We start from the raw sequence: 23,944 nt of genomic DNA on the forward strand, positions 1-23,944 counted from the left end.
TGTGTGTGTGTCACTGTCTGCCTGTATGCGTGTGTGTGTGTGTGTGTGTGAATGTGAGTGACGTAAGTGAGTAAATGATAATATGTGAAGACCTAAGTATTTAGGATTCACATACGCTAAGTAAGTACGGTAAGTTTGTCCTACATTTTCTCTATTCCTGGCTAATCATGGCAGCATCACTTATGAGTAATACCCAAGCTCACAGAAATATAGGGTGGGAATAAAGAAATTGAGAAAAAAACACTACACAGACACTAATGCTGCAAAGTAATTTAATATCAGTGGGATAAAGAAACCGTAGACAGAACACTCTTTCCAAAGGAGGTGGAAGAAGAGGCCATGTCCAGTTTGTAGTGTTTTATAAATGTCTTTGGGAAAGACCAGGTGGCTGCTCTGCAAATATCATCACATGGAACCTCTGCCCAATTAGCCCATGAAGTTGACAATGCTCTGGTAGAATGTGTTCTTATTTAAATTGGAGGAGACTGACTTTTTGAGACATAAGCTTTCCTGATTGTTAGCAAAATCCAAAGTTTCAACATAGATAAAGAAGCTGCCTCACCTCTCCTAGTTCCTGAAGGTAGAACAACGAGTTGGTCAGTCTTTCTGTATGACTCAGAATGAAGAAGGCATTGAGACAGACAGTTCTTAACATCCAAACATTGCCACCTAACTTCTTCACTAGAAGTTGGATTAGGATAGAATGGAAGGACCACTTCTTGACAGAGATGAAACTGAGAGACCACCTCAGGTTTTTGTCTCGGACACATCCTATCCTGACAGATTTGTAGGCAGGGAGTCATGGTAGAGAAGGCTTTACTCTCTGAAATTGTTCTTAAGGAAGTAATAGCCACCAAAAACAAAGTCTTGTAAGTCAGAAGGGTAGTATTCACATTTTCACAGGGGAACAAACAGATCATCAGTCAGGTAGTTGAGGACAAGAGGAAGGTCCCAAGGAGGGATACTGGATCTGGAAGGAGGTCTCAACCTGAAAGCTGCCTTGCAGAATCTTGACATCAAAGGATCGGAAGCCCATGAGATATTGCATAATGCTGAAAGAGCCGAGGACTGTCTTGGAGGAAATCCAGGATCTGAGCAATGTGAGGTTGCAAGAAGTCAATGTTCTTGGCTGATGCCCATTCTCTGAATATATCCCAGATTCAATGGTAGAGCGAGGAAGCAGAACTCTTCCTAAACTGCAAGGGTATAAACCACTGCTTCAGAAAGGCCTAAATGACATAGTCTTTCATTTTCAAGACCGATACCCCTAGCTTGAGGTGTTCTGGATGAGGATGGGAGATTGGACCTTGACTCAACAGATCTTTTATTATTGGGAGAAGCAGAGGTCGTTCCTGACTCTACTTGATTAAGAGAGGAAACTATGGCCTTATTGACCAGATCGGGATAATAGCAATAACTTTTTTGCCTTCTGTCCAAACCTTTTGCAGTAATCTGGGTATCATGTGTAGAGGAGGGAATGCATACCCAAGATCGAATGACCAAGGAAGAGAGAGAGCATCCTGGCCCATCACCCAATTGTCTGGACGGAGAGAGTAGAATTTCTCTGCCTGACAGTTCCTGTAAGTCGCCATCAGGTCGATCTGGGGTATGCCCCACTGATTGGAAAACCATGATAAAACAACTGGGTAAATCCTCCATTCTCCTGGAAAAATTTCTGTTCTGCTGTGAAAGTCTGCAGTAACGTTCTCCAAACCCAGAAGATAGATTGCCTTTAGATTTCGGAGCCCATTTATGGCCACTTCCATCAAGAGAGCCAGTTCCTTCAGGAGCAATTTGCTCCTTGTGCCTCCATCGTTGTCCACATACAATTCAACCGATAGGCTGTCTGTTTTGATTAGGACCCAAGAGCCTTCGATTTTCGGAATGAATTACAAAATGGCTCTTTAAATGGCCCTTAGTTCCCTTAGACTTGAGTGCAGACAGCTCTCTTCATGGGTCCACTTCCCTTGTTTCCATGTGAAATTGAAATGGGCTCCCCATACAAAAGAACTTGCATCTGTTGTAATTATGTTCCAAGAAGGTTCCTCCAACGGAAAACCTTCCAACAAATAATTTTTGCCCTTCCACCAGTTCAACCATTTTCTTAACGGGACAGGCAGAGTTTTCCTCTGATCCCAATCTGTTTCTATTCTGTTGAATTGAAGAAGGAAGCAATTCTGAATAGGACAAGACTTCCATTGATCCCATTTACTAGCCCGATTGTTGATGTCAGAGAACCTAAGAGGCTCATTACTTCTCTCACTGAGGCCTTTTTGAGACTTTGTATTTTTCTGATTTTGTCTCGGATTTTCAGAGCCCTGTCTGAAGAGAGAAACACATGGGCTGAGATCATATCTATCACCACTCCCAGGAAGACAATCTTTTGAGAAGGAATCAGGAACCTCTTCTCTATGTTTAGAAGCCAGCCGTGATCTTGAAGAATGTTCATCATCACAAGAGTATGATGAGGCACTATCAGGTGAGATGGACCTATGATGAGGATATCGTCCAAGTAATGGAACATTTCGATTCCCCTTTCTCTTATGAAGGCTATTAAAGTGACAATAACCTTCAAGAACGTTCTTGGTGCCAAGCTGAGATCAAACAGAAGGCTCCTGAATTGGAAGTGTTTTCCTAGAGGCGTCTCTCAGATCTATAGAAGTCATCCAATCCCCTTTTTTTGATGTTTTTCATAATGGTCTGTAGGGGTTCCATTTTGAATGTTCTCACGTCGAACATGGAATTTACTACTTTTAAGTTGAGAATTAGACGCCATTTGGAGCCACAAACTCTGTGGAGTAAATGCCTTTGAACATTTCTGCTTTTTGAACTTCTTCTATCACCCCTTGTTCCTGAAGTAGAGATGTATTTCCTCATGGCTCTTTGTTTGTTGCCTGACAATACCCTTGACTTGAAGGAAGACAACGGATCTTGGGTAAGAGGAGAACTCTATCCTGTAACCTTTTTTTAAGATAGAACTGACCCAAACGTTTGTGATATTTGCAACTAAACAGGGTTGAAGAACCTTAGTCTTACTCCCACAATCCCTGAAAGAGCCTGAAGACCTTCAGAAGTTCTTCCCAGATGTTCTAGAACCTCTCCCTCTGGAAGCTTTATTCACCGATGACTGGGAGAAGCTTCTCCAGGAAGAATTTCTCGAATATTCCCTTCCTGGTTTATAGCTTCTGCTATCCCGAAAGGACCGATCCTTGAAATGTTTGTTCTTCCAGGAAGAGGAAAAAGGCTTCCTTCTTTCTTGTGGCAAAAAGGTTTTTTTGCCATTTGCAGCCTTTTGTATGGCTTGATCCCGTATTTTACCAAACAATAAATCCCCCTGGAACGGAAGGCCACACAGGGATGCTTTGGAAGAATGGTCGGCTCCCCATGAATAAAGCCATAAGGCCCTTCTAGAGGCCACAGATAAAATACCTTTTGCAATCATATGAGTGATGTCTAAAGAGGCTTCTGAGCAGAACTCCATAGCCAGGCTGAAGTCCTTGAGAGATTCCGGAAGATGTCCTCTGCAGACTCCTTGGTCAATATCCTCCTCTACATTAGCAATCTACACTCTCAAGGCCCTTAAGAGAGTGGTTAAAGAAAGCCCTTGCAGGATGGAGGATGAAGCCCAGGGCTAAATATGATTTTATGAGATCCCCATCCATACGCTTTTCCACCAGTTCTCTAAGGTAAGCCATGGAGTCAATGGGGAGCGTAGTTTTCTTAGCCATATGAATCAAAGCAGTGTCTATTTTAGGAATAGAATTTCAGATTCTTTCCCTGAGGTGCAAATGACGAACAGTGCTTTTCTTGGGGGAGAATCCAATGTTTTGCTGGGGCTGAAACAAAGCCATATATAAACATATATTACAGGCTTGTACTGGCATTCTTTAAAAAAAAAAAAAAAACATAAAGTAAAATTAATTGGCTCACCTATGTTTTCTAGAGAGGGATCTTGCAATGTCAATAGACATAAAGTTCATATCCCATAAAAGCGAAGTAACACTGAATGCAAATGAAAGAATCCCCAAAAAGTATAAAAGCCTACCTTCAGAAAATGAGACACAATCCAAGCAGCCAAACAGAAAAGTCACCAACTTCAATCTCCTCAAGGGAAAGTCAAGAAGTAGATCGCCCAGGATCACCATCAGTTGGTGCAGCAGGCACATGGGGAACTTTAGCCCATGCTGATTTTAATAGCTATGGGGAAACAAAAGTTCAGCGCATGCGCAGAACACTGGAAAGCATGCCATGTGTTCCAAGCATTCACGTCATACTCGCGCGGCCCCCCGCATCACTTTCGGTCCAACGGGAGACAGACGGAAATGTAATTTCCGCCCTATGGAATGCACTACTACATTCCAGTGATCAAAAGGTGGATTGAACAGGAGAAAGAAGCCCGAGCAAGCTATACAGTCAACCACAATTAGGTAAAACAAGACAAGTACTCCCTGGGGGACCTTAAAGGAGGAAACAAAAAGTGCCCCAACAATGGTACCCTACAAAGGAGGACCCCATAATAATAGTATGGATCCCACTGGTCTGCCACAGGAGGGGGATATTTTAGCCCTATTTATAGGGGTAATACCAATGGGGAATTTTTAAAGAGGTCCGATCCCACAATTTACCTTGTAAACCTGTCTCCCTCAGAACACCATACATATCCTACGAGGCAGTTCAGTACATACACTGAACCTGACCCAGTTAGTCCTGCTCATGCAGGCTGTTTCAAATGAAGAGAGGCTGAACTTCATCTGGAAAGAACCCACAACAAAACAAAGGATGATGCTGCCATGATTAGCCAGGAAGATTTGTTTTTAAAAATAAATATTAATTTAATAAAGCCCCTTTACAATATATACAACCCTATACACGCATGGATGAGCAGGTGTGGCCAGGGAGGGGACTGTGAAGATTTTCCACACAGGACACCTAACGGCCCAAAGCCGGCCTTGACCATATGGTACAACTTTATACCTGCAAAGGAATGTCTCTTGGTACACAGCAGAAGGGTCGTTAAGCTAGGCTGTGGAATAAGATAAAACAGTGCTTGTAAATTAGTGTGGTGTAGACACACAGTTGGATACAGCATAACAGCAAAACCTCTGAATTGTCTGGATAGGAGAGAAACCACTTAGGAAAATGCATTAGTAGCCCCTTACAATTTACATTAAAGCAGCTAACAACAACGCATCTTCACATCAACATAGTAGAGAAGTGAATAACTGAACACAAAAGCCAAATGGTGGGGGTCAACAAGAGAGGATTCAGAAGCAGAAACATGACAAATATGTCAGCAACAGGAGATCAAATATATGTACAGAGGTGAATAGTTTAAATTTAACACTTAGACTAAGTCAAATAACTAAATACAGAAAAATGTGATGGACACTTTAATTGGAACTCGCTATATTTTCATGTAGGTGATAATGTATGTATTGGCTATAGAATCTGCTGGTAATTTTAGTTGTAAACAACAAATGACTGTTAGTACTGACGAGTATGGAAATGAGTTAGACTTTGCTTGCACCATCTCTTAAGTTACACAACTTATTCCATGTATGCTTAAAGATAGTAATTTTCAATGGAGCTGGAGGGGTCACTTCAATTCTACAATCAAAAGGAGTTTGCTTTTCGAAAGGTTCTGCAAAGGTTTGAGGATCAATGAAGTATATAGAGTGAAGATGTTACAACTTGTGAAGTTTATATGTATTTCTACTTTGAAAAGTATTCAAAATGAGAGACTGACCCTCATGATCCATGCCTAAATAGAGCCACTTCTAACTTAGTTCACCAGTGTGTTCGATATATGAAGTTCCATGTTTTGTTGGCCTAACACATTTCTATTTGGTTCTTGGTTCCATGCGAGAGTCATCATGGACCTCCAATTTAAATACAATGGCTTTGTTATTTTCTTCTATTTCAGCCTGGCTGTTGCATGATTGCCATGGCTTTCTCATGTTCCAACCTAAAGTAATCATTGTCTACTCCCATTTCAGTTGTATTTGAATGACCTCCACTGCATTCTCTTGCATATTCCTTGCTAAATCCTGTTTCATGTCTGACCTGTATATGTTCCAAACTACTGTATTACTTATGAGGTTATTTACTAAAGTTAGAATTCAAAGTGAAGTGCATTTCAAATTTAAGGCCAGAGTAGTCAAACTGAAAGCATAGTTCACATTCTCATTCAATTCTAATTACATGTTTAATGAGTACATTTTGTCAAGATCTGGTTTAAGAGATGTTTACTAGAATTGTGTGTCTACGTTTGACATATTAAATCATATCTCTAGTTCAGGGGTGGACAACCTTCTGCACTCTAAATGTTGCAGACTACATTTCCCATAATGCTTACAGCCATGATGCTGGTAAAGCATCATGAGATGAAGTCTACAACATTTGAAGTGCCTAATATTGCCATCCCCTGCTCTAGTTAGTGCTCTGAAGCAATTTAAGAAGTTAAACTTCATTCTGACTGTCCAGCTTTGTCCTACAATTGTCGGTTGGGAAAAATCTGCACTTAAGCTTAATGGGATTTTTTTCCCCAATGTACCTATTTTGGCTTCTGTTTGGTCAGTCCATAGTCAACTCACTACTCACACAATAAATACATTTAATAGACTCAACTATGCTCATAATATACTAGAAAAAGCATTCAGCCCTCCTAACTGAAAGGGTTTTTAAAAGAAGTGCATTCATCATGTTCATAAAGTAATAGTGTAAAATGGTACTGAAAGAATAATCTTAGACCTCTGCATTATAAAAAAAACACTTAAAAATGGAATAGATAGTGCTTTCATACAAAGCACTTGTTTTTTTTCTATATTTCAAAAACCAAATCAAGGCTCTCTGTACACATACAGAATATTCTAGAGGCTAACAGTGCACTCCATTCATTTTCTGTTAAATGCAATTTGTCAAGTACATTACATAATACATATTAAAAGAAAGAGGTGAAAAAAATAAATTTTTCCATAATTTCTAATAATTGCCCCAATGAAGGCAATGAAATACAGAGCATTAAAAAAAATATATATCCTATGTCAATAGAGCTTTTATAATACTGTATAACACAAAAGGTGTTATGTTGTTATTGTTACCTAGAGCTTGAGTTTAAAAGAGTCAAATCTTACAGATTTCAATCCATTATCTACACGGATATTATTCGTGGTTTTAATCAATAAGAAGGCTAAAGCTGTGCAACCTGCCGATATCACGCTGTTTCTATAGTATCACAGTCGTCAACCTCATCCAGACACGGAGATGACCATGAATTAGGCACTTGGATAATATTGTTCTAGGTGAACTATGATCTTGGTGGCATCTTCACCTCAAATCACTATTAAGTAGATTGTTATGTATAAAAAACAATTCCATGGCAATGCAATAAAAGTAAAGAAATTACCATGGAAACCAAGAATAGATTGTTTCATTCCTATAACTTTTACGTTTATGGTCTTGCCACAGGCAAGGTGAACGCTGTTCCCCATTTAGCTCTGTGCCTCTGACAACCAGCAAGTTTGTATCTATTGTGTCCTATCCAGACCATAGCTATGGGGTCCTAGTTGCTTATTAAATATTAGTGCATGTCTCACCATGACAGATATATGCAGTATCCTTAGTTCCTCCTCTCCAGTCTCCCCTGAAGGGGCATCGGTAGTTTCATGGCCAGGCAGGTTAGAAGATCCATCTTGGTGGTGTATATGGAAGAGCAGAGTCCCATTTTCAAGCCACTGTTGCCTCCAGCGAACAAGGGGTATGTCATCTGTATTCCCTGCAATCTCTGTAAAGATTATAGGAAAGAAATTGAGTTACAAGCTGTGATACAAATGTTTCCACTTATATTTGGCAGGCCATTTGTTAAGGACTAGGGGGCCTGAAAATCAATTCCTAACAGGCACATAAAGAACTATAACTATAAGGCACATTCCGGAAAGAGATAATAATACCCAAACAATTGTCACGTTGTGTTTGCCAACAGGATCACATTGCCACAACTGATGTAGTAGCCCCACAAACAAAAAAATATAAATACATAATAATTAAGAAATTCAATACAACTGGAGTTTATGATTTCACAGTATTAAAGTAACAAATCAAATAGCAATAAATCACATTCAGGAGGATTATTTTCCTGATTAGTGATGTCCCGAACTATTCGCTGGCGAATAGTTCCTGGCGAACATAGCATGTTCGCGTTCGCCGCCGCAGGCAAACACATGCGATGTTCGACCCGCCCCGGGGACCTACTGTCCTCCCCCCAGGCCCCCACCCCTGCACGGTGGGTGGGGGCCAAAAATCCCAATGGGGGACCTACTGACCTCCCCCCCGCCCCCACCCGTGAGTTTTGGGTGGGGGCCATAAAAATAATGAAGGGGGACCTACTGTCCTCCCCCCATCCCCACCCCTGCACGGTGGGTGGGGGCCATAAAAATAATGAAGGGGGACCTACTGTCCTCCCCCCCGCGTCCCCACCCCTTCGCGGTGGGTGGGAGCCATAAAAAATGAGGGGGGACCTACTGTCCTCCCCCTTGCCCCCACCCCTGCGTGGTGGGTGAGGGCCATAAATCACAATGGGGGACCTACTGTACACCCAGGCCCCCACCCCTGCACGGTGGGTGGGGGCCCTAAAAAAAACAATAAGGGGAGGACTGACTGTCCCCCCCTGGCCCCCATCCCTGAGCGGTGGGTGTGGGCTCTAAAAAAACAATGAGGGGGGGACCTACTATCCCCCCCACGGCCCCCACCCCTGAGCGGTGGGTGGGGGCCCTAAAAAAAACAATAAGGGGGGGACCTACTGTCCCCCCCTGGCCCCCACCCCTGAGCGGTGGGTGGGGGCCCTAAATACTAATAAGGGGGGGGACCTAATGTCCTCCCCCCTGGCCCCCACCCCTAAGCGGCGGATGGGGGCCCTAAATACAAATGGGGGACCCTAGTCACTCCCTCCCCCCCCCAAAAAAATGTATCCCCCTACCTACCCCCCTCACCCTAAAAATAATGAGGGGGGAACCTTTAACTAAGAACCTGTCAAAAAAAATAACTTACCATTCAATGTTTTCTTTCTTCTAAAATCTTCTTTTTTCAGACCCAAAAAAGGCCAAATAAAAAAACATAAAAAATAATCAATCTTCACCCATGGAGGGCTCTGCGCAGACTGAGCTCTGCAGGGCGGGGGGAGGCTTATAAAGCCTTGCCACGCCCTGCAATTAGGCTAAGAACACTCTGATTGGCTGGTTTAAGCCAATCAGAGTGCTCTTTGTCATTTTACACAGCGTGGGAAAATTCCAAAGAACTTTCCCACGCTGTGTAAAATGACACAGAGCACTGTGATTGGATGGCTTGAAATCCATCCAATCACAGTACTCTGTGTCATTTTACACAGCGTGGGAAAGTTCTTTGGAATTTCCCCACGCTCTGTAAAATGACAAAGAGCACTCTGATTGGTGGGCTTGAAATCCATCCAATTACAGGGCTCTGTGTCATTTTACACAGCGTGGGAAAATTCCAAAGAACTTTCCCACGCTGTGTAAAATGACACAGAGCACTGTGATTGGATGGATTTCAAGCCATCCAATCACAGTGCTCTGTGTCATTTTACACAGTGTGGGAAAGTTCTTTGGAATTTTCCCACTCTGTGTAAAATGACACAGAGCACTCTGATTGGCTTAACCCCTTAAGGACACATGACATGTGTGACATGTCATGATTCCCTTTTATTCCAGAAGTTTGGTCCTTAAGGGGTTAAACCGGCCAATCAGAGTGTTCTTAGCCTAATTGCAGGGCGTGGCAAGGCTTTATAAGCCTTCCCCCGCCCTGCAGAGCTCAGTCTGCGTGGAGCCCTCCATGGGTGAAGATGGATGGATTTTTTTTTTATTGCGTCGGTTATTATAGGTTTTTATTTGGCCTTTTTTGGGTCTGAAAAAAGAAGATTTTAGAAGAAAGAAAACATCGAATGGTAAGTTTTTTTGTTGTTTTTGACAGGTTCTTTTTTGACAGGTTTTTTTTGGGGGGAGGGGGTGACTAGGATCCCCCCATTTGTATTTAGGGCCCCCACTCGCCGCTCAGGCGTGGGGGCCAGGGGGGAGGACATTAGGTCCCACCCCTTATTAGTATTTAGGGCCCCCACCCACCGCTCAGGGGTGGGGGGACAGTAGGTCCCCCCTTATTGTATTTTTATGGCCCCCACCCCTGAGCAGTAGGTCCCCCCTTATTGTTTTTTTTAGGGCCCCCACCTGCCGCTCAGCGGTGGGGGCCGGGGGGGACAGTAAGTCCCCCCTTATTGTTTTTTTAGGGACCCCACCCACCGCTCAGGGGTGGGGACCGGGGGGGACAGTAGGTACCCCCCTTATTGTTTTTTTAGGGCCCCCACCCGCCGCTCAGGGGTGGGGGCCGGGGGGGACTGTAGGTCCCCCCCTTGTTGTTTTTTTAGGGACCCCACCCACCGCTCAGGGGTGGGGACCGGAGGGGACAGTAGGTACCCCCCTTATTGTTTTTTTTAGGGCCCCCACACGCCGCTCAGGGGTGGAGGCCGGGGGGGGTACAGTAGGTCCACCCTTATTGTTTTTTTTAGGGCCCCCACCCGCCTCCCAGGGGTGGGGGCCAGAGAGGGGGAGGACAGTAGGTCCCCCCCTCCTTATCTTTATGGCCCCCACCCGCTGCCCAGGGGTGGGGGCCAGGGGGGGAAGGAGAGTCGATCCCCCCCCCCTTTAATCACTATTGTCCCTGTGGGTTTTAAAGAAAGAGTCCCTGTGGGTTTTAAAATTTGCCTGCCTATTGAAGTCTATGGTGGTTCGCCCGGTTTGCCCGGTTCGCGAACATTTGCAGAAATTCACGTTCGCGGTTCGCGAACCGAAAATTTTATGTTCGCGACATCACTATTCCTGATTTATTTGTGCCAAAATACAAAGCAGAAATCCAAAAAAACGTTTTTGGACCCCTCAATATTAGGCATTTTTTTTTTTATATTGTTATATATTTTACTATCCTTTGAATAAATCTTGGTTTGAATTATTACCATATGGACACATTTTGTTACTAGGAGCGCTCACACTTCTTTTTTATATTCTATTATTTGTATAATAGTCTCTCGTGTGTTGTGTGCAGCTGCCCATTTCTATTATTCTGTGTTGCTGACCTATGTATTTTTGGTTTAATCCTCAAATAAGCCACAGAGAAAAACGGGAATATGAAAAAAGTGCACTTTTATTAGTAGGAAAATAGATGTAGACTATAAGTACATGGCATCAAACTGTTATGGCAGCACTCATAATTATTGCAGGTTGTACAGGTATGACATATTGTACAATTTACATGGTGTGAAGCGGCATAGGTTTTCAAGTATAAGCAGCAAAGTTAGACAGAAAATTTGAAAAAGGAAAAAAAAGAAAAATTATATATCGAAAAAGTACAGTAGTCAGCTACCCGATTGAAAAGGTCGAGCAATAAAGCCCCGGACGTATTTCGCACCCCCTTGGTGCTTTTGTCAACATTGTTGTTGAGAAAGCACCAAGGGGGAGCGAAACGCGTCCAGGGCTTTATTACTCGATGTTGAGAAAGCAAAAAGGGTGTGCGAAACGCGTCCAGCGCTTTATTAGTCAACCTTTTCACTTGGGTAGCTGTGTGGGTGGTCTCCCCTGTCTGGCAGCTGCAGGTAGTACTGTTTTTCGCTATATATTTTTAAATTATTTTTTTTTTCTTTTTCCAATTTTCTGGCTAAGTGTGCTGCTTATACTTGAAAACATATGCCACTTCAACACACCATGTAAACTGTACGCTATGTCATACCTGTACAACCTACAGTAATTATGAGGGCTGCCATGACAGTTTGATGCCGTGTACTCATAGTCTCATTTTTCTACTAATAAAAGTGCACTTTTTTTTATATATTTTTTTTTTATTATTTTACTCATTCGCTAATCTATTTGACATCACCATTATTTTTTGCCTAGGTGAGGTGTCTTTAAATAAAACCATTACATTCTGTAAAACTTCAAATTGCTGTTTAGTTAATAAGCGAGTGCGCTGAATCTTGTATGTTGTATAAACTTGCCCCAGCAGCACACTATAATGTATTCATGTTCAAGTGAGTGCAGCCTTTTGGTTTCATATATTTATATTTGGGAGCCCAGGCCAAATCTCTGGTTTTGCACCTCTCCCTGTCACTGGTGCCTAATAACAGGGCCCTATTTACCCTTAGAGAGTCCCGGGAGGAAATATTTCCCAAGTAAGTGCATTCATCTCATAAGAGCAGGCATTAATTTGCTAGAAAAGGACCTGCCAAGAATGGGGTACATTGACGGTGTGGCAGGCTTATGCAATTTGTGATCATATACTGTAACTAACCCCCATTATTTTATTTGATTCTGTAATACTTCAAATTGCTGTTTAGTTAATAAGCAAGTGCGTTGGACCTTGTATCTTCTATGAGAAGCATTGGATTGCTTGGGGGTGCAGAGAGAGACCTTCTTGCTACTGGATTAAAGGTGAGTTAACCCTTTATTCATGGCACTGGTGTGGGGGATGGGGGGAGGAGGGGGAGGGGCGTTAACCTCAATCTACATTAATACTCTCCAGTGTTTGGGGGAAATACTAATTTGCAGTTGTAAAGTGAAGTCAGTTGGTAAGTGGAAGAGCAATAACAGTCTTTGAAACTATTATCTAAGTGGTTTATAGCTATCTAAATCTTCATCAAACTTTAGCCAATTTGTTTTGAGGGTATCATTCCTGAGTCATTAATAAAATAGAAGGGTGACGTAGAAGCTGGCATTACAAAGCCTGCCCCAGCTGTGTAAACTGACGTAATTGTTCTGTTAAATAATAATAATTATTATTATTCTTTTAAACTAGATGGTCCACTTAATTTTCACAGTTGAATAGAAGAAGCCAAAATTAATTCTCCAGGCCCTGTAGAGAGGAGAGAAAAAAAAAAAAAAAAAAAGGTGCGATGCAGATGTACGCTAGCTTGCGGTTATAATTTAAACGTAAAACTCGGTACAGTCGGTATGTCATTTAGAAGCATTGACTTTGACAGAAGATAAGAGCTAATTAACTCATATTACATGTGAATAATAAGTGTAATTAGTTCTTACTTTTGCCTTTGCCACCTCTACTGAAAGTCTATTCAATGGAACTACTACCCTTCCTCTTAACAGCTTCTTGCTGCTATGTTTTTTTTTTTTTTTATGTATATATTATTTAGCCTCTATAAAATATATAATATTCATATTTAATATTACACCAGTAGCTCTCAGATTTATTTCTGTATCTGCATTACAATGATTAAAAATGAGTTATATGTGTAAAAGATGCACGGTACTTGCCCCATGTGGCAAGGCTGATTGGCAACCATGAAAACTGTTTCACTATATAATGTATATCAGTCATTATTGCTTATTCAATATTTAGCACCTAGATATAAATAAGGATACATTTTTCCAAATAACACGGTCAAAGTGATCACATTTTTGTGCTGCTGCCAATTTTATGATTAGTTTCTAAATACTAAATTAGTCCCTTTATGTCCCATTCATTTGAACCGCACAATTTAGTATATGTTTTGTCCATTATCCTGCCAAAGTGCTGACAAGCAAGCCAATAAACACTAATTTCTGCAGTGCTATGATTAAATGTACAGGTGTATCTCAAATTAATGTTCCGTCACATGGTACGCAAAGTGCTTTGTGTTCTGAAGTATTAGCCTTGCCACTGTAATGGCTACCAGAGTTTATATAATATTTTATCATATCGTTATATATGTGCAATCATTGTACTTTTATCTTCAAGGGTTATTTTACTTTAACAATTAAATCTTGAACAAATATAGTGGGCAAAGTAAAAAAAAAAAAAAAAAAGTAAAAAAATACTATTGACTTAAAAGTTTTTGCACCGATATACAATGTATAATATAAAGTCACTTTCTATTCATGTTTCAAATTTACATAGTGGTGGTGTGGAAAATATGTAGATACATTTGTCTCAAATAAAATAACCGTTTCAAGTTCTCACTATTATGAGACTTTTGCAATATGTCAGCTATCATCCATATATTTATACAGAATTATACGAAGGTACGAGAAACAGATGTCTCTTTAATATCCTACCATCCTTTTGCCCATGCCCTATATATTTTAAAAGGCTTCAATGTATCATAAAAAAAGTAATGGATAACAAAATGCTGCAATTTGTTTCTCATACACTAACAAGTTCTTTGGAGAACCAGAATCCGTGTTTCCTAGTGATGTAGAATAGAATATATAAATACATCTATAGAATGTTTGACAAAGTGATTTTGGGGCTTAGATGCTGCCCCTATAGCCGTGCTAATATAACGAGTGCTTTTTCCTAAAAAACTGAATTGTATACATTTTGCAATTCCCACACATTTGAGGAGCTGTTGATAGAAATAGATTCAACTATTGAATTCATTTGATGCAAAGGGTTTATTTATCAAAGTGAGAATTCAAATTGAATTTCAAATTTAGACCTTGATTATATTCCAGCCAAATACGTCTATCAACAGCTACAAGCCAATCAATCAGAGCGCTCTGACTGAGATTGCATAGCGTGGGAAAGTCCTTACAAACCCTTGGACTTATTTTTAAGGCATCGCATTTTTTTTGCGATGTGTTCTTTTTTTTTATTTATCACTTGCGTTGCAACTGTATGGATTTTACTTTGGCCTTAAGAAACGAGAGAGAATATTTGAGAATAAGACATTGGATGTTAAGTACAATTATTTTTACAGTTTCTAGATTTATTGCCCCCCAATATTAATAGGGTAAGGGGTACACAGAGTTTTTGTATTGGGGAGGAGTGGCTAGGCACTTGGAGACACAGGCACAGTTTTGGGGGTTGGGCAATAGCATGTCTACTATGTAAGCTATGTTTAATTATAGCCCACACCAACAGCCAATAGGTGGGATCTTGGGGGTACATTAGTGCTCCCCTGGTTATTATAATATCGTTAGCCCATGTCCACTGCCTATGGGTGGTAGCTGGTGTGTACATTATGACCTTGCTGGCTGTTTTAAATATAGTCTCCACCCACTGCCTACAGGTGGGGGCCAGAGGGAGACATTAGGTGCCCCTGGGTTTTTATAACTATAGTCCCTACCTTCTGACCACGGGGGGCAGAGGAGACACTAGGTCTGTCCAGTTTAGTATTTAATTAAGATTCTCACCACACATTTTTGTGCCCTTCCACCCCTACTTTCTAATGTAATAACCACTGGAGACTTACTGTCTGGCGTTTACCACTAAGCACAGTCTGCTCACTTTTTAGTAGATATGCTCCAACAGCACGGCTAGTGGGACCATAAGGGAGGTATAATATCTCTCTTATGCTAATATATGGGTCATATTAATCCCCATAAGCTTTGCTTATTAATGACTAACCAGATTAGCTATTAAAAAAAGACAGATTGATGGGCTAATGAAGCATATATATATCAGTGGTTTCATTTCAAACAGCTGAGCCATCTATCAGATCCAGATGCTTGAATTTCATATGAGTTTGAAAATAAATAAATAAATCATCCAAAAATAGTTAATATATGTGAACTGTTTTGGACAAAATAATTAAATTGAGACCTTAACCCCTTCAGGACCAGCCTGTTTTTGCGATGTTTGTACGTTAAGGACCAGAGCAGTTTTAACACTTTTGTGGTGTTTGTGTTTAGCTGAAATTTTCCGCTCTCTCATTTACGGTTCCCATACAAGTTATATATTGTTTTTTTCAGGACAAAAGGGGCTTTCTTTACATACCATTATTTGTATTATGTCATATATTGTATTTAAAAAAAATAATAAAATATGGTGAAAAATTTAAAAAAAAACATGTTTTTGGACTTTTACTTGAAAAATCTTTTACTTATCTACAAAAGCTAATGAAAAAAACTGCTAAATAGATTAAAAATGTTGTCCCGAGTTTAAAAACACCCAGTGTTTACATGCTTTATTGCTTTTTTTTGCAAGTTATAGGCCTATAAATACAAGTAGGAAATTGCTGTTTCAATATATATATATTTTAAATGTATCAATAGTGACATTGTTACACCGTATCTGTCATAAATCCCCGAAACACACCTAACATGTACATATTTTTTTAAAGTAGACAACCCAGGGTATTCAAAATTGGGTATGTCCAGTTTTTTTTAGTAGCCACTTAGTCACAAACACTGGCCAAAGTTAGCATTTATATTTGTTTGTGTGTTAAAAATGCAAGAAACGCTAACTTTGGCCGGTGTTTGTGACTAAGTGGCTACTAAAAAAGGCTGAACATACCCCATTTGCAATACCTTGGGTTGTCTTCTTTTGCAAATGGTATGCCATCATGGGGCTAATTCTCATTCCTTGGCTACCATACGCTCTCAAAGGCAACCTAACCAATCCAACAAATTTCAATTAAAAAAAAGTAAAATCAAGCCTTATATTTGACCCTGTAACTTTCACAAACACTATAAAACCTCTACATGTGGGGTACTGTTATACTCAGGAGACTTCGCTGAACACAAATATTAGTGTATCAGAACAGTAAAATGTATCACAGCAATAATATCCTCAGTGAAAGTGCTGTTTGTGTGTGAAAAATGCAAAAAACTTCAGTTTCACTGACAATATCATCGCTGTGATATGTTTTACTGTTTTGAAACACTAATATTTGTGTTCAGCGAAGTATCCCGAGTAAAACAGTACCCCAAAGTACAGGTTTTAGGGTGTCATAGAAAGTTACAGGGTTAAACACAGTGCTAGCAAATTAAATTATCTGGACTTTCGGCCTGGGTTGGCAGGCAGGTCCCTCAAATTGCAATCATTAAAATTACTTAATTAGGTAAAAATATTACATAAATACACATGTAGAATTTTAATATATATACATATTTATATATTTGACGTCTACGTGTATATTTATGAAATTATTTATGTAATTATGTATATGGACATATGTATATTTCGTATTGTTTTTATTTATTTATTTATACATAGATATATATATCATTACATTCTAAGTATATTTTGATATAAATATAAATATATATATATATATATATATATCAAAATACTGTTAGAATAAAATTGCATATATAAATATTTTTTTATAATTCTTAAAAATTATTTTTATTTTTTGTTATTTATTTTTATTAACATATTATTAGTATTTTATAATAATATATATATACCATATATATATAGCAATTATATATATTGTATATATTCGTGTGTAATTTAAATATAAGTGTATTTTTATATTAATATACGTATATATAAATATAAAAATACACTTAATATGACATATATATGATACATATACATATATTATATATAGATATAATACATGTATATATATCATATATATATATATATATACACATATTATTATTTATTTTTTTACACTGATTTTACACTGTTTTTTTTTAACTTTATTTTTTTGATTTTTCACTTGCAGGGAGACTGCCTGTCAGCACAGACAGTCCCCCTGCAGGCAGATACACAGACACCTATTGCGGTCATGTGATCGAGTGATCACATGGCCGTGGGGTCCTGATCTGCCGAGGGGGGACTGCCCGGGCAGACAGGCAACCCCCCTGGACCGGGTGGAGCACTGATCGCCGCTGTGGGACCGACGGCGATCAGGTAAGTAGCCCCAGACCGTTATGACGGTCCTGAACCATCAGCGGTCCTGAAAGGGTTAAAAAAAACAAACAAACAAACAAACAATCAAACAAACAACATGGGCAAATCAAAATCCAAACACATATAAAACACTGCTTAGTAGTATACCCCAAAGATTATGACTTTAGTGATCCTTTTACTTTGCAATAGATATAGACCAAAATTCTACAAAAGTAATTATTAAAAAAAAAAAAAGATTTCACTGTACTTATATTAGTGCTATATTAGCAAAGTGTTGTAAGACAACAACTGCAAAATGGATTACTACTAGAGTTGAGCGGACACCTGGATGTTCGGGTCCAGCTGGTTTGGCCGAACTTTATAAAACAGTCCAGGTTCGTGCTCGAACTTGACCCCGAACTTGACCCTGAACCCCATTGAAGTCACTTTTGGCCACAAAAATGCCTCTAAAAAAGTCCTGGAAAGGGCTAGAGGGCTGCAAAAGTAAGTAAGATGGGGGGGGGGGGGGGGGTAAGAGTAGGACAAGTGCCCTGCAAACAAATGTGGATAGGGAAATCACTTAAAATAACATAAAAATTAAAAATACAGCTGAGCCATAAAATAGCACTAGATGGAATATTTGATTTTAGCTTTGAAAGAACATAAATCAAAATCTAAAGCATGGCTGTCAGGAGGATCACCGGAATTATCCATTTGACAGAGGGTTGGAGTGCAGGGTATTCTCTTTCATTGTTCAAATTGAGCTCAACTCCTGATGCATGGAGAAAAGGCCTTCACAAGCCTCTGCTATTGTGTACAGAAGGTTGCAAGAAAAAGTATGTGAACCCTTTGGAATGATATGGATTTCTGCACAAATTGATCAACAACAGAATGGCTTAAACAGAAGAAAATACGCCTTCTGAAGTGGCCCAGTCACTCGATTGAGATGTTGTGGCATGACCTCAAGAATGCGATTCACACCAGACATCCCAAGAATAATGCTGAACTGAAACAGTTCTGTAAAGAGGAATGGTCATGAATTACTCCTGACCGTTGTGCACGTCTGATCTGCAACTACAGGAAATGTTTGGTTTAAGTTATTGCTGCCAAAGGAGGTTCAACCAGTTATTAAATCCAAGGGTTCACATACTTTTTCCACCTGCACTGTGAATGTTTACATGGTGTGTTCAATAAAAACATGGCAACATTTCATTTTTTGTGTGTTATTAGTTTAAGCAGACTGTGATTGTCTATTGTTGTGTCTTAGATGATGATCAGATCACATTTTATGACTAATTTTGCAGAAATCCATATCATTCCAAAGGGTTCACATACTTTTTCTTGCAACTGTAGTTTATACTAAGTGACCCATAGGTTAAGGAGGCGGTGACCGTGGCGGTGTAGGTGGAAGCGGCTGTGGAGGAGGTAGCCAACACTGATATATATATATATATATATATATATATATATATATATTTATTTATTTTTTATTTTAATTGGGGTAGCCCCTAAAATATTGGGACAAATAAAAAAAGTAACATTTGCGGCCTGCGGTGCATTTCTTGCAGTCCTGATGCATGGAGAAATGCTCAGGTCCTGATGCATGGAGAAAAGGCCTTCACAAGCCTCTGCTATTGTGTACATAGTTTATACTAAGTGACCCATAGGTTGAGGAGATGGTGACCGTGGCGGCGTAGGTAGAAGCAGCGGTGGAGGAGGAGGTAGCCAACACTGTTTTTTATATATATATATATATATATATATATATATATGTATAATTTGAATTGGGGTAGCCCCCAAAATATTGGGACATATAAGAAAAGAAACATTTGCACCCTACTCCCTCTTATGCTGTGCTGGTGCCTCTGTGCGACCAGCGACTCTTCCTCCAAACTGCACACGTCACTTGCATGACCTTGATTCCATGTGGGGTCTAGGACCTCATCATCCTCCACATCATCTTCCACCCACTCCTCAACCCTGCCCTCCTTGCCGGTCTGCACACTGCAGAAAGCCACAGCAATTGGCACCTGTGTTTTTCCAGCATGTAAAGTCTGCAAAGGACATATGGAAATTGTTTTAGAATTGTATCCAGGCAACAGTTTTTCTTATAAACTGACCTCTCAGTTTGACTTGTGAGGGTATTACAGAATTACAATATTGTTTAAGTACCTCTTAGCTATTGATTACTGGTTTAAATATAGCAGCTTATTATCTGGCAGTTTCTAGTGTAGAAAATATCAATCTGTTTTCTATCACTTAGATCTGTTTAACAAGTGTTGTAGGTGTGAAACAATATTACAAGTGACCGATGTAGTAAATTCGAATCAAAGTTCCATTTGCAAAAAAAAATTCTCGCCCATCTTCTGTGGGTTATTGCATTTTTAAGATGTAGACTTATTGTATCACACTAGCCAAGCACAGGTAGATTGTCTGGCACGTTGTTTTGGTGTTGGGTTATTAACTTTGTAGTTGTGTCTTTACACAATATAGAAATGTATATTAATGCTTCTGTATATGAAGCGATCACAATAACACTTATTTTTAACTTAAAAAAAAAAAAATCAGGCTAAACAAAAATTGGTAATTAACAATATGACATCTGAAAAGCACATGAAAGGATGTTGTATGATTAAAAAAAAGAACACACTACATGAAGGTCCTGTTCACTAGAGTGTGTAGTCATGAATGTAACCAGTAAAACTTTGTTTTTACAGCCACTGGTTGGCCCATACATGTTTTAAAACTTGTTTAATTTTGTTATAGCAGGACTTGTAGTCTTGTTTTTAACTTGTCTATAATAAATTTTTTTGTATGACAGTGTGTTTTTTTCAAAATTATTGAATTTTAATGGTCTAAGATAATTAACATGTCAACATGAAAACGTAACCCGAATGATTTGTCTCAGTCTTGCCTTCTATACTACCTGCACCATAGGCAATATTTATTTGTCTTTAGACTTTCTTGAGAAGCGGTAACTAGCCAGTGTTGCACACTTACACCAGATATGAAGTGCACACCCCAAACGTACTATTTAGCACCCAAAAAAATAGAATTTTTAAAACTGCGATGTATCCACAGTATTTGATGGTTCTACTTGACTCTCAGATATGAAGAGCAGACCCCAAAATGTACTATTTAGCAGAGTAGCGCAAAACAATTAGAATTTTTACAACTGCGCTGCAAGCGCACTATTAGATGCTTTTATTTGACTCTCAGATAGGAAGAGCAGGCCCCAAAATGTACTATTTAGCAGATTAGCAGCAAAACAATTAGAATGTTTACAAGTGCGCTGTAAGCACACTATTAGACGCTTCTATTTGACTCTCAGATATGAAGAGCACCCTACTAATGTACTATTTAGCAGATTAGCACCCAGAAAATAAGAATGTTTACAATTGCGCTGTAAGTGCACTATTTGACGCTTCTATTTGACTCTCAGATATAAAGTGCACCCCACTGATGTACTATTTAGCACCAAAAAAAATGGACTTTTTAAAACTCTGATGTAACCGCAGTATTTGACGCTTCTACTTGACTCTCAGATATGAAGTGCACCCCACTGATGTACTATTTTGCAGAATTCTTTCCTAAGCTGTCTCTCAGCAGCAGCATCCTCTCCCTACACTAATAAGAGCTCATGTGCGTGTGTCACTACGCGACTCCAGCTTATATATAGAGGCTGGGTCACATGTTGCACTGGCCAATCACAGCCATGCCATTAGTAGGCATGGCTGTGATGGCTTCTAAGGGCACACAAGTCAAACGCTTGTTGATTGGCTGCCCTGCCGCCTTTCAAAACGTGCCAATAAATCGCTGAACACCGAACTCCAACCCGAACATACAGTGATATGTCCGTGTTCGGGTCCGGGGTCCAAAAAAATGTAATATTCGGTACGAACCCGAACTTTACAGTCCGGGTTTGCTCAACTCTAATTACTACTATATTCATAGTTTACTTTCTCTGGGGTTAGTGGCAACATTATTTACTTGTATATGCATATCTCATAGAGACTGTAGAAAAGATAAACTTATAGAGGACATTTAATAATACAGACTTCCTTACTGTAGAGTTTCAGCGTGGTTTCTGAATATTGTCTGCTCACAAATGGGACTTAACAATGACAAGTACATATACTCTCTGGATTTCATACTGTGGTTTCCATAAAAAATGACATCTTTGAACTTTAAAGAAGCTGAAATTCTAAGTCTACACTATGTCAGCTAAATTGCTTGCAAATGTATAACTGGCATTATATATTAGGTTAGCTTTCAAGAGGAAAACTGTTCTTAATGTGGCGAAGGCTTTAATATAACGTAGGATTTACATGACAGCAAGAACTGAATTAAAGGGAGGTATATACTCACTCACTCGGATGATAATTGAAATTCATCTTCTACATTGGCAGCAATACGTAGGCTACTAAGATGACTCGCATTGTTTATTAAAAGTATGAACTTTAAAATCACCTATTTTCCAAGAATTCAGCAGCCAAACTTTCCTGATTAATAACAGCTTATGTTGTTTACCTATCCCATCTGTCATAAATATGGCTTACACCACTTTATTAAACACCCACACTGCCTGTTTCTGTTTCCAAAGATGAGTGGTTAACTGATAGAATTATTATTCTTCTTATTTTTTTTATGACATGTGGATCTCAAGAATTGCACTGCTAAGAAATTCAGATCTCTAGGATTATATTGTCTCCTCTCTTTGTGTCAACTGATAATGTTTGTGTGCTCAAACTCTACGAGGATACCTGTAGTATAATTATAGATTGGACATAACTTCCAGAAAAAAAAAAAAATCTAAATTCGTGTTTGTTTCACAAACGTTTTTTTATCAGCCTGTCGCGCAATAACACCTGGCATCTGTTATTCATCTCTGTCTATTAAAGAATCATTTTAAATACAAGCTGCTCAAGATGGCTAGCTGAAACAAATGTACACATTGTGTAAGGTAACAAGTTGTTGATACAAGAAAAAATCTTGAATCTAACTTTGGGGTCAAGAAGGAACACAACTGGAGATTGCTTCAGATAGATTGTTTGCCTTCTTTTGGATCAACCACAAAAAACAGAAATGTGTGAAATGTTTGCCTTGAGTCTCTTTTTGGCTATATTACTACTTAACTTTGTAAAGTTGAAGCACAGGTTCATAGTTACTTGAGATTGCAGGACAGCATATTTGTATCATAAGACACTGCTGGTTTGAATAAATTAAAGGAACATGCCAAGCACCATAACAACTACAGAGTGTTTTAGTGGTTATGGTTGAATGAGTGCCCTCATGCCCCCACATTTTAAGGAGTCAAACCATTTTAGATCTGCTAGACTTCTTACCTGGGATCCACCAGACTCTGCCCCACGACTTTACTACTACTGATCACCACAAAGCTCTCTCCACTGAGCTAAGTCTGGCAAAGCAATCTGCTTAATTCCAGGTAAGTATCCAAAACATTCTAAAATGGATTGACTCCTTACAATTGGAGCATCAGGACACTGTTGGCACCATAACCACAACACAGCGCTGTAATAAGGAAAGGCATATATATGACATGTCAATTGAGAGAGATAGACACTTTTATTAGTGGCAATAATGACACAGATACAGAGAATCCCCTCCCATACTAATAAATATGGGGAGGGGTAGTTGACACTAACATTTTGCATTCCTTTGGTTCTCTAAGGAAGGGAACGGTGTTGGCACTAAGCAGGTTAATCGGGTATCTCTTTGGCACTCTGTTGAACACTGATCGTCTGTTATATTTGGGATACTGTAACAGAAGAAACATACCACAGCCTCTCCTCTTGTTAATAATGGTACTAAATGATTTCTGCACTTAATATATAAATTACTTCCAATTAATCAGCTGTCAGTTGCTTTAAAGTTACATTATGCACTGTCATTCTTAGTGTAATGTTATCATTTTTGAGTCCATGAACAGAAAATGACTAGTTCTCATGGTAGATAAGAGAAGAGCTTTATTAAGTGAAAGAGATATTTCAGGGCAGACAATCTGGCAGAAATTCACTTTCTAAAGGATGGTGAGAGATTTCTGCAGAAAAGGCATAATCGCAGCTTATCCCATGGGAATATTTATCTTTACAATGATGGAGATAATACAGATGCAATGGCAAGGGAATTGAGAGTTCTTGTTTTTAAAGAGCATGCCGACTCCTGAACATAACTGAAAACACCGACGGCTTGCATTTGTGATTTCAGTATTTAATGCGAAGTGCGAAGATCTGGAGTGCTCTGCCCTCTGAAGCCTAGACAAGTCAACCTATTCTTGCCCAAATTCCATGAAATCTCTAAGAATTCCTTTCAC

The 23,944-nt window shown here is 39.4% G+C and overlaps 1 protein-coding gene across 4 annotated transcripts in view; it reads right to left on the reverse strand.

Annotated features, from left to right (window-relative positions):
- The window catches only part of ASTN1 (astrotactin 1), a 422,412-nt gene that overhangs the window by 164,524 nt on the left and 233,944 nt on the right, over positions 1 to 23,944 (reverse strand). For all 4 annotated transcript variants that reach the window (XM_063428244.1, XM_063428242.1, XM_063428243.1 and 1 more), the window contains one exon: positions 7,596 to 7,783. In XM_063428244.1, coding sequence (XP_063284314.1) covers positions 7,596 to 7,783 — 188 coding nt within the window. The remainder of the gene's footprint in view (positions 1 to 7,595; positions 7,784 to 23,944) is intronic.

The sequence above is a fragment of the Pelobates fuscus genome, chromosome 7, assembly GCF_036172605.1.
Source record: "Pelobates fuscus isolate aPelFus1 chromosome 7, aPelFus1.pri, whole genome shotgun sequence".
Classification (NCBI taxonomy): domain Eukaryota; kingdom Metazoa; phylum Chordata; class Amphibia; order Anura; family Pelobatidae; genus Pelobates; species Pelobates fuscus.